This window comes from Pygocentrus nattereri, chromosome 6, assembly GCF_015220715.1.
Source record: "Pygocentrus nattereri isolate fPygNat1 chromosome 6, fPygNat1.pri, whole genome shotgun sequence".
NCBI classification, from domain to species: domain Eukaryota; kingdom Metazoa; phylum Chordata; class Actinopteri; order Characiformes; family Serrasalmidae; genus Pygocentrus; species Pygocentrus nattereri.
In genome coordinates this window covers 33606800-33626401 of record NC_051216.1, presented here as the reverse complement: position 1 = coordinate 33626401, position 19602 = coordinate 33606800, and the positions used below count along the sequence as shown (strand labels likewise).

General features: G+C 37.9%; 1 protein-coding gene across 2 annotated transcripts in view; it reads right to left on the bottom strand.

Moving 5' to 3' along the window:
• The window catches only part of si:ch211-168k14.2 (phospholipase D1), a 46446-nt gene that overhangs the window by 20593 nt on the left and 6251 nt on the right, over positions 1 to 19602 (bottom strand). For both annotated transcript variants that reach the window (XM_037538953.1, XM_017720922.2), the window contains exons 3-13: positions 19181 to 19326; positions 16442 to 16559; positions 16261 to 16326; positions 15617 to 15675; positions 14310 to 14402; positions 13564 to 13716; positions 8528 to 8677; positions 8075 to 8158; positions 7583 to 7664; positions 5988 to 6098; positions 3779 to 3988 (exon numbers count right to left, since the gene is read on the bottom strand). In XM_037538953.1, the coding sequence (XP_037394850.1) occupies positions 3779 to 3988; positions 5988 to 6098; positions 7583 to 7664; positions 8075 to 8158; positions 8528 to 8677; positions 13564 to 13716; positions 14310 to 14402; positions 15617 to 15675; positions 16261 to 16326; positions 16442 to 16559; positions 19181 to 19326 (1272 nt within the window). The remainder of the gene's footprint in view (positions 1 to 3778; positions 3989 to 5987; positions 6099 to 7582; positions 7665 to 8074; positions 8159 to 8527; positions 8678 to 13563; positions 13717 to 14309; positions 14403 to 15616; positions 15676 to 16260; positions 16327 to 16441; positions 16560 to 19180; positions 19327 to 19602) is intronic.

Here is a 19602-nt window from a genome sequence, read left to right as displayed (position 1 = left end):
ATGGGCAGTAATTTTTTGGTACTTTGGCTGCTTTAAGACTATATCACCACTTGCCAAATACAAGGCATTCTGGACAGTAATTTCATTATAACTAACAGCTTTTTAGAACCATCTACAGCTCTGTTAATCATTCTGGACACATTAACAGCTTCCTGTAAATGAGCTGAAACCTACAAAGTTACAGAATATTAGCATCATGTTGGAATCATTTTAGACATGTATCTCCAAAAATTTATATTTTTACTTGAAAACATTTATTCTTTTTGGGTATAACTTTTGAGTGGGAGTGTAGGTTTCAGGTACAGGAAGCAGTAATGTAGGATGTACCTTCAGTGTGCTCCGAATGATGAACAGAGATGTAAATGATTCAATAGTAATCATGAAAGAATAAAAAAAAAATTACAATAAAATTAATAGCCACAGTGTCTCTTATTTGAAAAATGGTAATCAAATCTCAAAGCTGATAAGTTTAAAAGAAATGGCTACAAACACATAATTACTTGCATTATTTCAATTTCTTACTTTACACTGTTCCCAAAATTGAATAAAATACATTTCAGTCTAGTTTATAATATTTTACATCGAACCATTTCAATCAAAAAACTGAATTCAAACCAGGGACGGCACGGTGGCGTGGTGGGTAGCGCTGTCGCCTCACAGCAAGGAGGGCTTGATTCCCCGGTTGGGCGACCAGGGTCCTCTCTGTGTGGAGTTTGCATGTTCTGTCTGTGTGGGTTTCCTCCCAAAGACATGCAGTCAGGCTGATTGGACATGCTACATTGCCCCTAGGTGTGAGTGACTGTCTGTACCTGTCTGTCTGCCCTGCGATGGACTGGCGACCTGTCCAGGGTGTGTCGTGCCTTCCGCCCGAATACTGCTGGGATAGGCTCCAGCGTGACCCTGACGGAGAATGGATGGATGTGATTCCAAACCATCACTTAAGCACTTTTAAGCTTTGTTTTTTAACTGTCTTATTGTTCAATTGTTTAATATTGTCAAATTAAGTTGCTATGTAATGCGCATCTTCTGGGTTTATTGAACCTCTTGTCAGATGTAGTATTTTCTCAGTAATATCTGCCACCTGCTCTCTCGTAAAGACAATCTATTTCTACCATATGTTTAATGAAAAAAAGCCTCAAAGTCTATGGCAGAACTTATCCTCGCTCAGCACTGTTGTGTAATGGTAACGACATGCCATATTAAAGGCAGCTGATATATTGAGCTGCCTGTTGGCTCGAAGGTCTTAGGGCCTGGTAATGGCCCACCTGTCCTGAATCAATGGCTCGACTTCATGACACGGATTAGAGTATCAGTGAGTGTAATGTGTTACTAAAGCAGTCCTCACTGTCCCTATCCACACTGGGCTGCATTTGGAGTGCAGAGGAAAATAGCCTCTGAAGTGCACAGGTTAATGGTTCATGGAGGATCATAGTGGTCTGGACTTGACAAATGGCAAATGTCACAGCAGTCTCCTCCCGGTGGGCATAATTTTATTAAGTGCAAATATCACTCTGCTCCTTAGGAGACGTTTGGAAAGGTTAGACCAACAGCTGTAACAGTTTCATGTATATTAGCAAAGATTTTACAGTCGAGGAGGCCCGAGTTGATGGATACAGCCATTCATGCATGGGGAGAGAAGCCCCTAAGTACATGCAATAAGCATCTCGATTTGGAAAGGCTGAAATCATGTTTATTTAAAAGCCCAGGCCCCATATTTAATGACACAATGGTAGGCAGGTAGGCAGCAGCCTGCGAGAGGTGCCATATAAGCGAAATCATTCTCCCCCATTTAGTGGCCCCCGGTAATTTGTTGACTCACTCATCCATGCAGGCCCTTTATGTTTAATGCAACTCTCCAGGGGGAAGGAAGTACCCGGGGAGGCCAGGCAATGTTCCTCAGCATGAGAGCACTGGGATTAGCAACCGCAGGCCCTTCAAGGGTGCCCCAGATGCTCTGTAATTGCGATTTTACGTTTGCTAGTGGAAAAAAGGAAGATCCAGACCTGCAGACACTAGCCGCTCCCAAAAAAAAAAAAAAAAAAATTTAAAAGTCAATCCGCGTAACAAAAACCTGACTTCAAGTTGAAAGCTAGCCCACAGTGGTCTTCTCTGCATAATATGCTGTCCAGACACAAGTTTAGTTTTGGTCAGTACAGCTGAAAATATAAAGAAAAATCTAAATGCATGTCTCAATTTATTTACGCAGTCATTCTGAGCAAATTAAATGCCTTTAATTTATGCTAAATTATCAGCTGATCTACATACACTGTTGATTACTTGAGAAATGTAATCCAGTATTGATTTCATTGTATGAATGTAATTTGTAATCAGCAACGTAATCTTTCTGATTACTTAAAAGTAGTGATCCATTCCAATAAGATAAGATTAGACCTAATTACTTTTTGATAAGTTCCTGTTGTATTCTGTTGCATTTGTTTTCACTCATACACATTTTTTGAATGTTTATTAAAAAATGTTATCCTTAAAAATAGCAGTCAATAAGAAAGTAACTGTTATGCCCATTTTCAAAAGGTATCCAACTCTGCATTTTTTGTAATCAAATAATGTCATTCAGATTACATGTAGTCTGCCATTACCTAACACTGACTGTATAATCATAACTGTTCATGCAGCTGCTACAAAGTAGCAGACAAATCTGCTGTACACATAGATGCTCATTGGTGCATTGGTGCTGATCAGTAGAAGGAGTCTGGGCTGGCAGCTGTCAGGTGCATGTTGCATTCCCCCATTGAGCACTTTGACAGATCTCGGAAACACCCAGCTGGCAATAGCATGTCGCCGACACTGATGGGGTCAGCCTGATGTTGACAAACATTGCAGGGCCACTGTGGGCTATTGCTCTCCATGGGTCACATTTACAGCAAGTTTACTCCTGTCCAATTTGCTTACAGCTCACTGGAGAAGCACGTCTGAACAGCCAGTGATACCCTCTATTTCTGAAACTCACTGAATACCTATTTATATCTCTGAGGAGCATAAGTAAAATGCTTTGATTCACTGAATCGGAACAAAGTAGTACACTGGACTTGTTCTTGTTGATGCATTACATCAGGTTTTTTACATTTTTTTTTAAAAGATTTATTGATTATAATAATTAACCCCTTAAATCCCAAAGGTCGATGTTTGTCCCCCATAACTTCTGTGACTTACATATTATTTCTTACTTACTAATGAATTTATAGAAGGTTTGGAACAACTTAATAATATAGTTTTAAGGTTAATATCTTCATAATAAGCCCAGAGTTCAAGATCAACTTATTCACTGAAAAAAATGAATCCACCAATTTTCCCCACAAAATCGCAAAATTATTGCAAAATAATGTCTCAGGCAACAGATGGCCAATTTGTAAATTTGTTTTCTGTAGTGTTTAAACACTTCAGGCATCTAAGCTCTGACTGACTCCAAATGACTTTGTTTAACTGATAATGACTAAATTGTGCAGAAATCTTAAAATTGAAAAAAAGTCCTCTATAACTATGCATGTCTAAAGTAAGTTTTACCCAAGTAGATCAAATCAAATCAAATCTGGGGAAGAAAAAAAAAAAAAAACACATCAGGGCACTTTTGGGTTCTATGTAGTACCAAAAATCATTTTGACTCATAACAACAGTGGAACAATTTTTTGGTGCTATACAGACCATGTTTTACATTAAAAAGAGTTGCCATGATAATGTACAAAACCACGGCTGTTACTGCTGAACCACTTTTATTTTTCATGGACTGGTGATAATGACGATGATGCTGTTGCCATCTTACTCTGGTGAGGCTAGGGGACAGTGCAGGACTGGGCTGAGGACTCCTTCTCACGCTGCCTACATCAGTCAGTCTGTGCTGGTAGTCGTCCCATCTCCCATAGGCAAGGTCGATGCCCCCCAGGAAGGCCAGCGACTGATCAATCACCACTGACTTCTCATGGTGAGCCCAGAGGAGTGCTGTGGACGGAACGTGGTCAGGGTGCCGGATCACCTATCATGCAACACAGTAAGATATGGAAAGTTCATTGTTCCCCTCATAAGGCAGTGTTTCACCTAAATAAATTTGATGTAATCGTTCAGCAATGCATTGTATTATCTTTACATTTATGGCATTTGGCTGATGCTCTTAAACAGAGCGACTTACAATTTGATCAATCTACACAAGTAGGTGAAGGTAGTGTTAGGAGTCTTGCCCAAGGACTCTTATTGGTATAGTGTAGGGTGCTTGTCTAGGCGGGGGATTGAACCTCAGTCTACAGCGTAGAAAGCAGATGTATTTTTCCGAATACATTTTCCAAACATGCTGTGTCTTGTAACTTCTCCTATCTTAAAAAAAGCTGATCAGCAAAGACATGTTTGATGTCCGAAGTTTGCTTTCTTTAGTTTCAGACTGGATCTTTAAGGCTAATGCAGATAACAATTAAGGGACGTCTATCACCCAAAATATTCTAATGAAGGCAACTGAAGGCACCACACATATGTCTGCATAACGGTGTTAAAAATTTGACAAAAACACTACCAGAAAACATTTGAACAGCATTCAAAGCCAAAGCATATTGCCATACAGTGACAACACTCACAGAAAACAAGTCAAACCTCACTTAAAAATACGGCTTACATTTTTTTATAAAGCTGTATTTTAAATCGGATAGGCCTGTGATTATCATTGCTATGCACCTGTTTCAAACTGTTGCTGAACTTAACAGGTCCATAACTTTATATATTCAAGAACTTAGGCAGCTTAGAGACAATTTAGTTGTACTAGTACAAAATTACAAGGTCAAAAAACTACTGGGTAACTGCAGTGGAACATTTTACTATTTTCAGAATCCAACAGTCTAGAACCTGAAGTTTGTGAGACTCTATTCTTTTCTTTCTGATTAAACTCTGTCAGAAATAAATCAATAAATCTTAAAAGTCAGAGGTGTGATCAAAAACAAAGTAGCATAGATACAGTAAACAAACAAAATATTAGTATTTGAAAACAAAATCACAAAAGTACAAATCCATCAACATTTTGCTTCAGCACATGTAGATAAACAAACGTAATTAGTTACAACCCCTGATTAGACTAGATTTGTAGTTGTAATATGATTGAATAATTTATTGCCCTTTCAAAAACGACAAAGTGTTTTAGGATAAATAACATCATTAGTACCGGATTTTTGGGGATACCGATACACTGGAACATTAAAAAGATCTCTCGAAAGGGTTGGTGGGGGGGTACAAATTGAATTTCAGTCAGCAATACAGCTGGCTTCATGCCAAAAATAGCAGGGCTCACAAGATGGTGGCACCCAATGTGAGAAACAAGTACAGCTGCGCCTCCACCAGCTTTTGCAGAGCCTCCAGAGGATGCTGCCCCTGGCAGGTGCATGTGCACCAGCAGAGCCCAAGAATATACCTCCACCCAGCTGCTGCGCTGGCCCGTCTCCTCAGGGTGTGGGTCCCCAGCCACTTCCCAGCATCATTCTTCTGCACAATTTCAACCAGCACTCCAATAAGATAATATGACGGTGCGTCAATCACTCCCCAGCCCAGGGTGAGCCTGCTGCAGTGATGGACACTGCAGAGACACACTACAATGCCAAGATGGCTCCTCCGCATCGAAGGAGACCAAGGCAGACTTACAGCCTCAGGCTCTTGCAGACAACCAGAGAGGACCAACCTGACCATCACCAGACACAATGTGTAGGGTTCAAAACAGAGCGATATCCCTTCTTTCTGCTAGAGAGAATTTGGCAAAACCCAAATACGATCTAAGTAAGCAGCCCCTCCCTTTGGCCGGGGGGCCAGAAACTAGCTGGGCGATCCAGTGCTGTGCGTGATATGTTTTGATAGGGGCTTTGTTCTTGGAGGGACAGGAGCGGCTGTGTGATGTGGAGGGGGAGGGGGTAAGGCTGATTCAGAGGGACAGCTCCCCTCTGTATCACTGTCAGTGGAGGAAAGCAGCCAGCTTTTAGGAACATCTGACATACTGTAGGACTCACCATGATGTTGGAGTGAAGGCCCATCAGAGTCTTCTTAGTGTATTCACTGTTGAGGCCCAGGATGACTTCAACCTCTTTGTAGAGTAAGACACAGATCTTTACGCCTTGCTCCTGATGAGATGATCAGAAACAAGTCCAAGCTTTAACCTTGTCCATGTGGTTTAAGTGTACACAAATTTCAGTACACAGCAACTTCTACAGATTGTTGGGGTAGCTATTCAAAAGCAATTCATTGCAAAATTACAAATAAATCATGAATTGTAATGGATTACTTATTACTGACTGGGAAAAAGTAATTTAACCCATAGAAATCTGTACCAATCATAATTTATTACTAATTCATTTAGAAAGCAATAGCCAATTAGAGAAAATGTCATCTAAAGGGGTCTGTCACAATCCCTGACTTTGAACAAGACATAACTGTTTGACAAATAAGCAGCTTTTAGGAATCCAAAATAACATATTTACAAATAAAATATAAATTCTGTTGCTGAATGAAGATAAAATAATAAAGTAAAGAAATGAGTCTGGGATGTCAGGTGAGGTTGGGTCTCGCTCTTCTACAACACCAGTACCTTTATCCATCAGTTTTACATTAGCACAGTTAGATGCTTTGACAGATTGCTTGCAGAGATACAGTGCTTCACACAGCCAGCTTTCCACAGGTAGCACATGCCCATGCACATACACAAACAGGTGCAAATAATCTATATAAAGAATACATGTATGATTTAAATGCATGATGGGAAATATTACTTTGTATGAGACATGAGTAATGCAAGTAAAAATACTTAAAGTTACTAAGCATAATGTACACTACTTTGTTACCAGTACTTTAATGCAATGTGCTACTTACCTCCAATACCGCTCATATCTAATATGAATTGATCTACAAACAGTCATGACACTGCTGAACTACTTATACATTTTCAAAGTTCAATTTACATCTAGGCACACCAAGGTAATGTTATGATTAAATATCCATCTTTATTGGATATTAAAAAACCATCTTTATTGCCAGGTCACATCCTTGTAAAAATGTTAAAAAGACAGCAAAAGAAAGCTACCAGGACATAGTGGTCATTGCATCAGGTTGCAGTCTCTCAAATAAAGGCTATGTTTAAAATGGCACACTATTGTACAACATACTGCATTAGAAGATACTGTACATTGTGTACTACTCTTCACAGTCGTGTACACTACAGTATCCAGCATATGACACAAGCCAAGTACGTACTACAGGGCAGGGGCTGTAGACAGCCAACAATACAATCATCTCAAAACCTGCTCTATTTTCCTTAGCTCTACAAATCACTGGTTAGGGTTAGTTAGGGTTAGGGTTAGTGGTTCCTCTCTATGGTATCACACAAAGAATGCTTTTTTTGGCACCACTGTTTCTAAAGGACTGCAATGCGATAAAATCGAGGTCACTAGCAATCTGACAGAAGCATTTTTCTATTGGTCAAAACTGCAAAATATGACTTCATAGAGTTATGCAACATTTATGCAGTGTATTATGTAGTAACTAAAAAGTAATATTAATTTCCAGACTCATTATTCCATTTCATAAACTGCAAGCTGATGAAGATACTCACTGCTTTTCGTTTTAAAACATGATCTAATCTCCACGTGTTCCCATCCACCACTGGTCTTTTGAGGAAGATCTCTGGACTCAGCCTAAAGACAAGAGAAATATGAATACAAAACCACTGCAGCACCACCTTAAATGAACTCACATTAAATTCGCTCCAGGATTCAAGAAGTAAAATGTGTGCTAATGTGAAATTAATAATGCATTCAAATTTCCAGTAGTCTAAACCTAAAAATACTGGAGAGAGTTTGGTGAGCAACCAAATATTACTGAGTTTTATCCAGAAAGGGAGACATTCGCACGTTGTCAAAAACATTCATAACAAATATCCCCAGGTGGAATGAGATTTGATTCTGGGGAACAAGCATGCATGCTATGGTGTGCAAAAACGAGTCCCGCATGTTCCTCTACTACATCAAGGGGTGTGAAATAAGTGCTCACAGCGTCGTCAAACCTAGGCACAAGAGGAATGATTGATGCTGAGTCTAATCTGTACCACCAGGCTGTGATGAAGATTTCCTCCTTTGCACCTTCCAGGGCATCAGCTATGGCATCAAAGTACCCAGCTGCGTTGACAAACCTTCAAAAGAGGCACAGGACGGTTCATTTAAAAGCAGTACCAGGGTGCCTCACAGATATTTCATATACAGTAATTGTACAAGGAAGTACTGTTCACATCCAGACAGGAGAGAACAGGAAAGACATGTTAAATCCAACTCCTAAAAAATAAAATGTACTGACTGAACAGCCTGGTAAAAGTGATTCAAAAGATGTGAAATGCTCAAGTTTTATGAAAAGAAAGTGAGTCATTTTCACTTTGGATTATGTACTTCAGTTGAATGAGTGTAGAATATTATAATTCACAACAAAAGTTTAAACACAGTGCATCATATAGTACAAGATAAAATAAAACAAATAAAATACTGCTCTGTATTTCATTGCTTCTCACCATTGTGCCGTTGTGTTTTCTCTGACAGGGGCGAAAGAGCCATGTCGATTTTCTCTTAAAAAGTCTTGTCCAAACCTCTGGGCAAAATCATCAATGGAGTGCCCCCACCAGCGAGCCTGCCTATACGTTGAACACTTAATGGTAAGTGCCCTGCAATAAAGAATGAAGTACTGATGGAACAGATACAAATGCGGTTAAATGGCTTATATAAATTCAACGTGTTTAATTAATATATACAGCCATACACAGAAGTTTGGACACCCCAGATCAAATTACATGATTTTTGTTTAAGTCTAAATTCTACAAAGAGCAAGTTAAATATTTTACTATTTTCTGCAAATTTTAGTTTTAATTGTGTATTAAAATGGCCTGAAGTGTGTTCTCTGAGTAGGTACACTTATTATTAGACAATTTTCTTTTGCAAGTATTATTTTCAATGTCTAGCAGTAGTCTAGCTGTAGTCATCAAGCTTAGTTAGTCACAACAGGCATTAATGGCATGTTATTGGTCTTTATACAACCAGTTTATTTGGAAACTGAAATATTAGTTTTAAGTGGTTTTACTGAAATATGATGGTGAAAAGACTTTAAATTTAGTGTTTAATTTTTGCCATTTTATAAATAAGCAATCAGCAAGAAATCTCCCTTCTAGATGTTTGCAGACAAAAATAATTAATTTAGCATTCTTCAAGCCCTAAAAATCAAAAGCAGATCCATGACAGCTTTTGTACAGACTAGACCAGGGGTCACCAATCTTGTCCACAAAGGGTTGGTGTAGCTACAAGTTTTCATTTCAAGCAGAACAGCTGATTCTACTTATTTAATTAGTTGATCTCAGTCTTCGCACAATTTTTTAAAAATAATTTTGCGTGAGGAGACTTTATAGTATTTGAAAAAGCAACCTCAGTTTGTGTAAACAGTTTCTTGTCTTAAAGTCTTTCAACCACAAACATTCATATGCCAACTGCATATATTATATACAGTGGGTTGCAAAAGTATTCATACCCCTTGAACTTTTCCATATTTTGTCACATTACAACCACAAACATAAATATATTTCACTGGAATTTAATGTGAAAGACCAACACAAAGTGGTATACAATTGTGAAGTGGAAAGAAAATTATACATGAATCAAAACATTTTTTACAAATAAAAAACTAATAAGTGCGACGTGCAAAAGTATTCAGCCCCCCTGAGTCAATACTTTGTGGAGCCACCTTTTGCTGCAATTACAGCTGCAAGTCTTTTAGGGTATGTCTCCACCAGCTTTGCACATCTAGTGACTGAAATTCTTGCCCATTCCTCCTTGCAAAACAGCTCAAGCTCAGTCAGATTGGATGGAGAGCGTTTGTGAACAGCAGTTTTGAGATCTTGCCACAAATTCTCAATTGGGTTTAGGTCTGGACTCTGACTGGGCCATTCTAACACATGAATATTCTTTTTTTTAAACCACTCCATTGTAGCTCTGGCTTTATGTTTAGGGTCGTTGTCCTGCTGGAAGGTGAACCTCCGCCCCAGTCTCAAATCTTTTGCTGACTCCAACAGGTTTTCTTCCAAGATTGCCCTGTATTTGGCTCCATCCATCTTCCCATCAACTTTGACCAACTTCCCGGTCCCTGCTGAAGAGAAGCACCCCCAGAGCATGATGCTGCCACCACCATATTTGACAGTGGGGATGGTGTTTTCAGAGTGATGTGCAGTGTTATTTCTCCGCCACGCATAGCGTTTTGCATTGTGGCCAAAAAGTTCTATTTTGGTCTCGTCTGACCAAAGCACCTTCTTCCACATGTTTGCTGTGTCCTCAACATGGCTTCTGGCAAACTGCAAACGGGACTTCTTATGGTTTTCTTTTAACAATGGCTTTCTCCTTGCCACTCTTCCATAAAGACCACATTTGTGTAGTGCACGACTAATTGTTGTCCTGTGGACAGTTTCCCCCACCTGAGCTGTGGCTCTCTGCATTTCATCCAGAGTCACCATGGGCCTCTTGGCTGCCTCTCTGATCAGTGATCTCCTTGTTCGGCCTGTAAGTTTAGGTGGACAGCCTTGTCTTGGCAGGTTTACTGTGGTGCCATACTCTTTCCATTTCCGGATGATGGATTGAACAGTGCTCCGTGAGATGTTCAAAGCTTGGGAAATCTTTTTATAACCTAAGCCTGCTTTAAACTTCTCCAAAACCATATTCCTAACCTGTCTGGTGTGTTCTTGTGACTTCATGATGCTGTTTGCTCCCCAATATTCTCTTAACCAACATCTGAGGCCGTCACGGAGCAGCTGTATTTGTACTGAGATTAGATTACACACAGGTGGACCCTTTTGAGTCATTAGCAGTCATCAGGCAACTTCTGAATGCAATTGGTTGCACTCAGGGAAAAGGGGGCTGAATACTTTTGCACGTCGCACTTATTAGTTTTTTATTTGTAAAAAATGTTTTGATTCATGTATAATTTTCTTTCCACTTCACAATTGTATACCACTTTGTGTTGGTCTTTCACATTAAATTCCAGTGAAATGTATTTATGTTTGTGGTTGTAATGTGACAAAATATGGAAAAGTTCAAGGGGTATGAATACTTTTGCAACCCACTGTATATTTTACATGGACATATCAATATTTGATATTTCAAGCAATATCTATGGATAAAGGTGATGGAATTGCATTAAATTAACAAAAAAAAAAAAACTTGCATGCACAGTCTGTTTCAAATCACCCCACAGCATCTCAACAGGATTAAGATTTGACGTGTCAATTCCAGAACTTTTCATTTCTTTCTTTTGAGTCAGTCCTTTCTGGATTTACTCAACAGTTTTGGGTCACTGCCACGTTGCATGGCCCACCTCTACCTGAAACTGACGCTGGTCAGTTTCAGCTTTTGGACAGACGGTCTTACATTTTCCCCAAGCACACTCTGATAAAATAAAGAATTAGTGGATTTTATGATGGAGAGCTTATCAGGCCCTGCTACAGCAAAGCAACTCCAAACCACAACATTTCGCCCTACATTTTTCCTGATTGGTGTAAGCTTCTTATGCTTAAATGCTGTGTTTGGTTTGTGCCAAACATATCTCCTGTTTCTGTGTCCAAATAATTCAACTTTGGATTTATCTGTCAAAACTGTTCAGGAAACCTTGGTATTTGTCTTGGTGTTCTCTGACAAACTTTCATCTTGTCCGATTTTTTTTTTTTGACAGCAATGTCTCTCTCCTGTCACATTTCTCTCTTTCTGATGGTACATGCATGTACTTTGACATTAACTGTGGCAGGAGTTCCCTGATGAGATTTTAGGATTGTTGCAGACTTCTTTACTCATCTTGGGATCTGCTCTTTGACTAAACTTGCCCAGGTGGCCTGATCTGGCTATGTTTTGAATGTTCTCCACTTGTAAATAATTTTCTGCACAGTGGCTGACTTCTTCTCATTTTAGAACCTTCCTAGACTTAATGCATCTACAACCTTCTTTCTGAAGGCCTCAGAGATCATTTGGGATCTTGCCATGATGATACAGCTCACTTTAACAATCAAGAGCAAACAAAATTACTAATACTAAATACTAAAAGATACTAATTGTAGGCATTTTAAGTAGTAATAGATGTGGGGGTGTCTCCACCCTGCCCCACAAGAAAATTGCATTTCTATTATTTTACAAATTATTTTTCACAAACATTTTTTCAGTTTTGTTTAGTTTCATGACTTCCATCCCTCAATATTGGTAAAAAGAAGATAAAATGTTTGTATGTGTAAATATGTTTCACATGACTGTATTATGAAATTAATATTTTTCTCAAATCTCTGTGTCACAATTGTTAGGACCCCTGTAATTCTTATGAGTGAAATCAGACTAAAGCACCTTCCATAGTTTTTGTCTTAAAATTCACCTAAGCAATTATGAACACAGTCAGCCATGACTTTCTGTTTCACTGGGGTATAAATATGAGGTAATATTCCAAATCACCATATCCATCACTACAGAAAAGACCAGAGGAAATCAGGAAATGGCTACAAGAGAATAGCTCAAGAGTTGAACATGCCCTACTGTCTGGGCAACAATTAAGAACTTTAAAGCAACTGGAAATATTAAGAATCTGCCAATAAGAGGACATAGGTCTATACTGATCCCACATACAGTGGGAAGGATGGAAGAGGCCAAAGAATCTCCAAGGATCACAACTGGGGAAATGCAGACATTACTTGGGTCTTGGAGTCAGAACAACAACAACCATAAGTTGTTTGGAAGGGTTGTCAGAACAAAGCCTCTGCTGTCATGAAAAAAAACAAACTCAAGAACCTCAAGTTTGCCAGGCATTACTGTAACTTTTAGTTGCATGCTGTTCTACTGTGATGCTGGACCCATGATGTTGTGGGCTGTTTTGACTCCAAAGGCCCTGGACAACTTGTTTGGATACATGGTACTATGGACTCCAAAAAACAGCAGACATTAAATCAAAACCTGATTGTCTCAGCTAAGAATCTTTTTCTGGGCTGTGACTGGATATTCCAGCATGACAATGATCCAAAGTCAACACCAAAATGTTTCACTAGCTACAGAATCAAGGTTTTGCCACAACCTGTTGCATGGACTAAAAAGGGGAGTCCACAAGCATGGACCTTGGAATCTGAAAGATCTGGAGAGATTCTGTATGGAGGAATGGCATCAGACCCCTTGCCATGTGTTCTCCAGTCTCATTAAGCTTTAGTGGAGAAGACTCTGCTGTTATGTTTGCAAAGGAAGGCTGCACATGTTAAATGAAGGGGTGCCTTCAATTGTGGCACACAAATTTGAGAAAAGTATTTATTTCATGATGTGATTTAAATGATCTATTTCAGTTACTGTACTTCAACTAAAGGTTAGTATTTTGATCATTTTTGGAATAAAAGATCAAAAGGACAAGCAACTAAAAATGCCCATTTTGCTAATGTTTATGATCTTGAGAATGATAAAAAAAATCTTTAGATTTATGCTCAGACTCAAATAGGACAAAGAAAATTAAACATTTCAGACATGCACATAAATGAATTAAAAGAGCGGGATGACCTGCCTGCAAAGATTCTCAATTGTCACTCCATGCCTGACTCCAGTCTCTTGGGTCCCTATTTTGATGTGGAAACCCTTATCGTAGAGAATCACGGTCCCTACTTGGCCATCCTCAGGCCTCATGTAGAGAACAAAGGAGTCTTTCACCACCAGCCATCTGAAACATGAAGCGGGCGCCCGATGAGAGCAGAGACACGGAGAGAGCTGATCCAACCGCCATAGGAAAACAGCCATAATAAGCAAAAATAAGTAAATGGCCGCAACAAAAGACACGGCACGACCCAAGTGCCCAGCTAGAGCCGCAATCTGAGGAGCAAAATTCAATTGGAGCTGAAGCTTCACTGTTTGCTTTTACGAGCTGTGTGAATTTTGCAAGCGTAACACTAGCTGCCTGTAAAACTGAAATAAAAACAGTGTTTCTCCACAGAGGAGGAATAGTTCAACATGAGCATGTGTTATTCTGTCCTACTCATTTCAGGGGTAGCTCTGTTCTGTGCTGCGGCACTTGTGAGAGGAATGAAGACTGAAGGTCACGTTGATGACTGTAAGCCTGTCAGCCTGAGCGGATTCTCACAAAAAAAATAGATATCAGCTTTTCTCTCTTTTAAAGGGTGTGGTTTGGAACAACAACAAAAAAGGGGCGGTGTAACATAATTTGACAGATAACCATTTTGCTCATCCTCATGGCAATAAAATGTACCTGAATAAAGAAAGAAAAAGAAATAATTATAATTACAAAGCAGATCTTACCTTTTGGACCAGCGATAACACACACTGTTGGATCCACACCAGTAACAGACTGGAAATGTGTTTCCTCCAGATTTTTTCTGGATAAAACCTTCACTTTTTAAAAAGGAAATGAATATAAATTGGCCTGTAGGGCATGTAACCAAAAAAATGTTAGGGCTTCATCAGACTGTTGAACAATACCTCACTCAGTTTCATCGCTAGTGAATATTGATAAAGTGGCACAGTGGGTAAAGTGGGACCCCCAGTATTTCATGTATATATATATATATATATATATATATATATATATATATATATATATATATATATATATATATATATATTTCAGTGATCAAAAATCATTTATTACTGGAATTACTCTTTTGAAAGTACAGAACTGAGAGCTTGTGCTGTGATGTTTGTGCTGTCATGGCCAAAAGAGCAGCTATGAAATCTATGAAATGTGACATAACAGTAGAGACAAATTACATTAAAAGGTATTAATAAATAAAACTCGAATTATAAGTTGTATACTCTTACATATATGGAAGTAGGATACAGAATTGCACCATTTTTAATGTTTTTATTGTAAACAATTTTTCTACTGTTCCAATTTACCATACTGGCATATTGATAAAGTGGGAGAAGACATTACTGTCAAACTAAGACAGCCACAAGTCATTTTAAGGGGACCTTTTCGTTGTCTTTGTTACTTATTTACATGTAAAAAATAATGGCTACAATTATCCACAGTAACTACTGGCAAATAAAGGATTTCCACCACATCAAAATGAGATTCAGAGGCTTATATTTGATTTTTCAGAAACACATAACTCATTTCTCAAAAACTACAAAGCAAGCGTGACAATTCTGGATTTAAAACAGACACCTAGATATCAGTTATGAACAATTTTAATGTTACAAAGAAAGTAAATAATTAAAAGTGTGTTCATTAAAGTATCAGCCCTATCCACTGAAAATTTTAAAAAATAATTAGAAATAAAGTGTCTACTTTGACAATTAATGTTCCACTAACAGAGGTCAACAGAGGTTCTGAGACAGTTCATTACATCTGTGTTTTTATTCATGATTTTTACTTTTAGCTTAAAGGAGATTTTGGGCTTTTATAAAGCATCAGGTTAGATTATATATGATCATGTTAAAGACTGCCTGACAATGTAATGTTTCTGAAAATGTCCCACTTTGGCAATATTCACCGTAATAGTGAACGCAGAGTAATACTGAATAAGAATATTGTTGTAAAAATTATAATAATGAAAATGCTGCATAATCTCTCTTTTAGTAAGTTCATCTTGGTGCGTTCTTACATGCCCTTTGGTCCAAGCTCCTGGATAAACGATATTTGACTCACTTCTAAGAATTCAAGCTGAAATCACAATTAAACACAACATGGAGTTCATTAGCATTTGAAAGCTATAAAGTAGCTCTAAGGCAAATGCATCTGAATATGCTGAACACTTCTATTTTATTATAAATACACTTATCAATATTTCAGTTAGATAGTCTATTATTAAATTGAAAGGTGGGGATTTTGGTCAAATTGTGTGATATGTTTAGCATTGTTCAGGCTGAATAACCAGTCAGGAACATATGTGCTGAATATTGATATAGATGTGGTGGAGGACACAGGTACTGTTTAATTAGCCTTTCAGGCAAGTGCTAATTATGAACGTGACAAAGTGCAATCCTGTCTGATATTCTGCAGTAAGTGAGGAGTCACTTCACCAAGGCGTGCGATACTGAAGGATCCATTTTAATGAGGAAAGACACAGCAGGCACACCTCTAGAAACTTCTCTCTCCAAAATGGAGACCAGCTTGGGATTACAATTTGAAAACATATTTTAAGAATCATTCAGCAGCCTATACAAAACACACTGTGGAAAGTGCTGCAATTTTGCAATACTAATTTGCTTTAACAGCATGAAAAGTTTCCATGTATTAGCCACTTACTGTTGCAGGATGATTCCTATATAACAGTCTTTTCAAAATATTCTTGAGATAGTCTTCAAGCTGCATCTAATGCAGAAGAAAAATGATAATACAGAGGGCATGTTAAAATGCAAAATTCAAATGTCATCACAATAGTAATTAGATAGAACACTGATTTTTCCCAGTAGAATAGTAAGTTAACTTTTCTGCTGATTAGCTGTTCCTCTTTGACCAAGGCATCAGGTCTGCGGGGCAGTGTGGGCATGTGTTCTCCCTGGGACCTCTTGTGGCCTTTAAATGATCTCCTTTTGACTGAGTGACTGGGAAAGAGAAATGACCCACACACTGTCACATAAAACATCGAAAACAAAAGTTTGCTTTTTGAAAATATAAAGAACCTGTAAGCGTTGAAGGAGTAGCAAAGGAAAACATTCATCACATACAGTTGCTAAAAGTACTGTGACTCAGCAAACCCGTAAATTCTTCTTTACTCAGATTTTCCAGAAGATGAATGACAGAACAATGAAGATGACCTCTAGACTGAGAATTTAAACAATTAAAATGAATTAATACCCAATGTATACATTTTATATTGCAAATGGGGCTTAACTGCAAGTATAGGCACACTTCAGCCTGTTTGCTAACTATCTCTACAGCAACAAAAAGTTTATAATAAACACTGAGGATCTACACAAAAGTGCTTTAAAGTCAACGTGACATCAAAATGGATGTTTTTTTATCCTGTTAATAAAAGTCCTTGGTATAGGTGAGCGATATAGCAAAAATATAATATCCAGATACTTGAACAAATTTTCAAGACACATGGTGTGTAACAATATTAATTTTAAACTTAACTGTTAGAACAGAGGAAAAAATAAACAGTGCTACATTTTAAGAAAATCTTATCTAAAACTGTGAGCACACTGATTTATTCAATATTTCGCATACAGTGTTACTCTAAAATGTTACTAATTTTGCTCTTTAAAATGAAACGTGCAGTTGGTCATTTTTCTACAAGGACTGACTGTATCCACAATATGTTCAGAAATGTAGTCACATAATTTATCACAATAACAATATATATTGTTATACTGCCCGGCCCTAGTCCTTGGCCATTTTAAACACAATCATTCAAAATCTATAAACATATCTTGTTTCTCCATAATATTTGATCCAGGACTAGTACATTTTTCCCACCTCTAAACAGCATCCGATATTTGGAGTCAATACGTTTCTGCAGCAACTAATTTCTGATTCACACTAACTTTAGGAAAAAAAACATTTAGGCTTACAGGACATAATTTATATTATGCTAATTTCTTTTTCTTATGTAAGATTTACGTAAGTAGCTGCCATTGTTTAACATTACCATCTTCACAAGCCTTTATACTGTGCATCAGTAAAGCAGGCTTTGATTTGCTTAACTGTAGTGCATCAATACAAGGCATCAATACTAGCAGAGCAGTTGAGCTGAGAACAGGTTGTTTAGGAAAAAGCTGAGGGGAAACATCTGGGAATAATTGAGGACACCCAGCTGAAAAATGAAAACATCTAATGACACAAAAAGCAATGGGACAGAGCATGTTCTCAGCACAGGACTGTGCTTGGGAGTGTGTGTTCATGCATGCTTTCAAACATTTTAGGACATAAATAAATAAATGGAATGCATCGATACCAATACTGGTATCTGTCTGATAACATACTCATTTACTTGTACTCATAACAAGGTAGCGATAGTAACATCTGATACCCGCTGATATCATGTGATGTGTAAGTCCAGGATACACTGCCATGCAGATGAACAAATAACAAGCTGGCAGTGAACAAGGGTCTGTTCACAGTAAACTGCTGCTGATGCTGTGTAGATCAGACACAAAATCATGGGTCACTTTAAACACTCTGGCCACACTGTGTGATTTTAGCCAATTTTTATACACACAATCACAACCATTTCCCCAATATGGATGCAGACTAAGACTAGCTGAAAGAAGGTGAGAAAGTTGATATTTGCTAACAATATTCATATAGGCTGTTTGACTGAACAGAATTACAAATTATGAACATTAATACATCGTTTTTTTAAGCTGTCTTTGCAAAATAGCCTGTAGAGAGACCATGTTGTCCTACCGTGCACAATTCAGCGCACAGTGCGGTTAGCCCAGTTGCTGCAGCACAGTTTTTCACCATGTTTGCTCAGTACTCAGTGCACAGCATGTTATTTTAAATGAAAAGGTTTGACAATTATCCATAGACAGAGCTGTACACATTTTCACTAACATATATTTAATTATAGAAAGGTAATTCCTTATGGTATCAGACTTTGTATCAATGAAGATGAAAAAATATGTACTTCTACAGAATCTGAAAGAAAAAAAAAAAAAATGGTATTCACGCATCCCTAAAAACAAAAAACTACATATCAAGTTTTTTTTCTGGAGTGTAACTCTTTTTTTACTAAGATTATTATTACATTTTGCTGCGGTCAGAACAAAACCTCACTTTACATTACAAAGGGACTAATAGAAATGTTCCAAAATGATTTGGGTTTCATTTTCTTTAATCCATACCATTTAATATACTAAAAGTTAATGGTGTGTTTTCATTCTCCTGTAAGGTTACTTCTTGGGGATGTTTTGTCACAGCAATAAGCAGTTGTATCCCAGAGTCTGGACAAGCATTCTCAATTAAAATTAATATTATTTTTACCTCAGCATGAAATTGCAGTGCACTAAAAATTGCAGATACGTGCCATATTTAAGCCTGTGTTCGAATATTTTCACTTAGAAAACTAACAAAATATGTAATTTGCCCAGGAGTGTTCAAACTTTTGCATACAACTGTAGATGGGTATGTGCATGCATGCATGCGGATGTGGGTGTATGTGTATGCGGATGTAGACGCTCCTGGGTGTGTGTCTGTGGAATAAATTAGCACAACTTACATTCGACTTGGCAGTGGGATCTTTAAGAGGGCCTTGAACTTTAGAAGCTCCTGATGAAGAGTTTGGAAGTGTTTGAAACGTCGTTTGATTTTCCATGTAAAAGTCCCATGGCTCAGCTCGATGGTATACAGGTTGGGATTCAACACCTTTTAAGGAAATCGTTCAAAAACACAAATTCAGTTAAAACTGTAGGCCTAGTAGACACAGGAAAAAAACTTTCAATGGAAGATACTACAACAATATTAATAAGCATGATTTAAGACATATATTTTACCCTTTTACCATTAGAATGAATCCTTCTTTAAAATGAAAATGGATTTTGAGTCTTGAAATAGACATTGATGAAATGTTACTGGATATTAACTAGATTTAAAACACATGGGGGGGAAAAAACATTACAGTTTAAGAAATGCTTTTTTTGT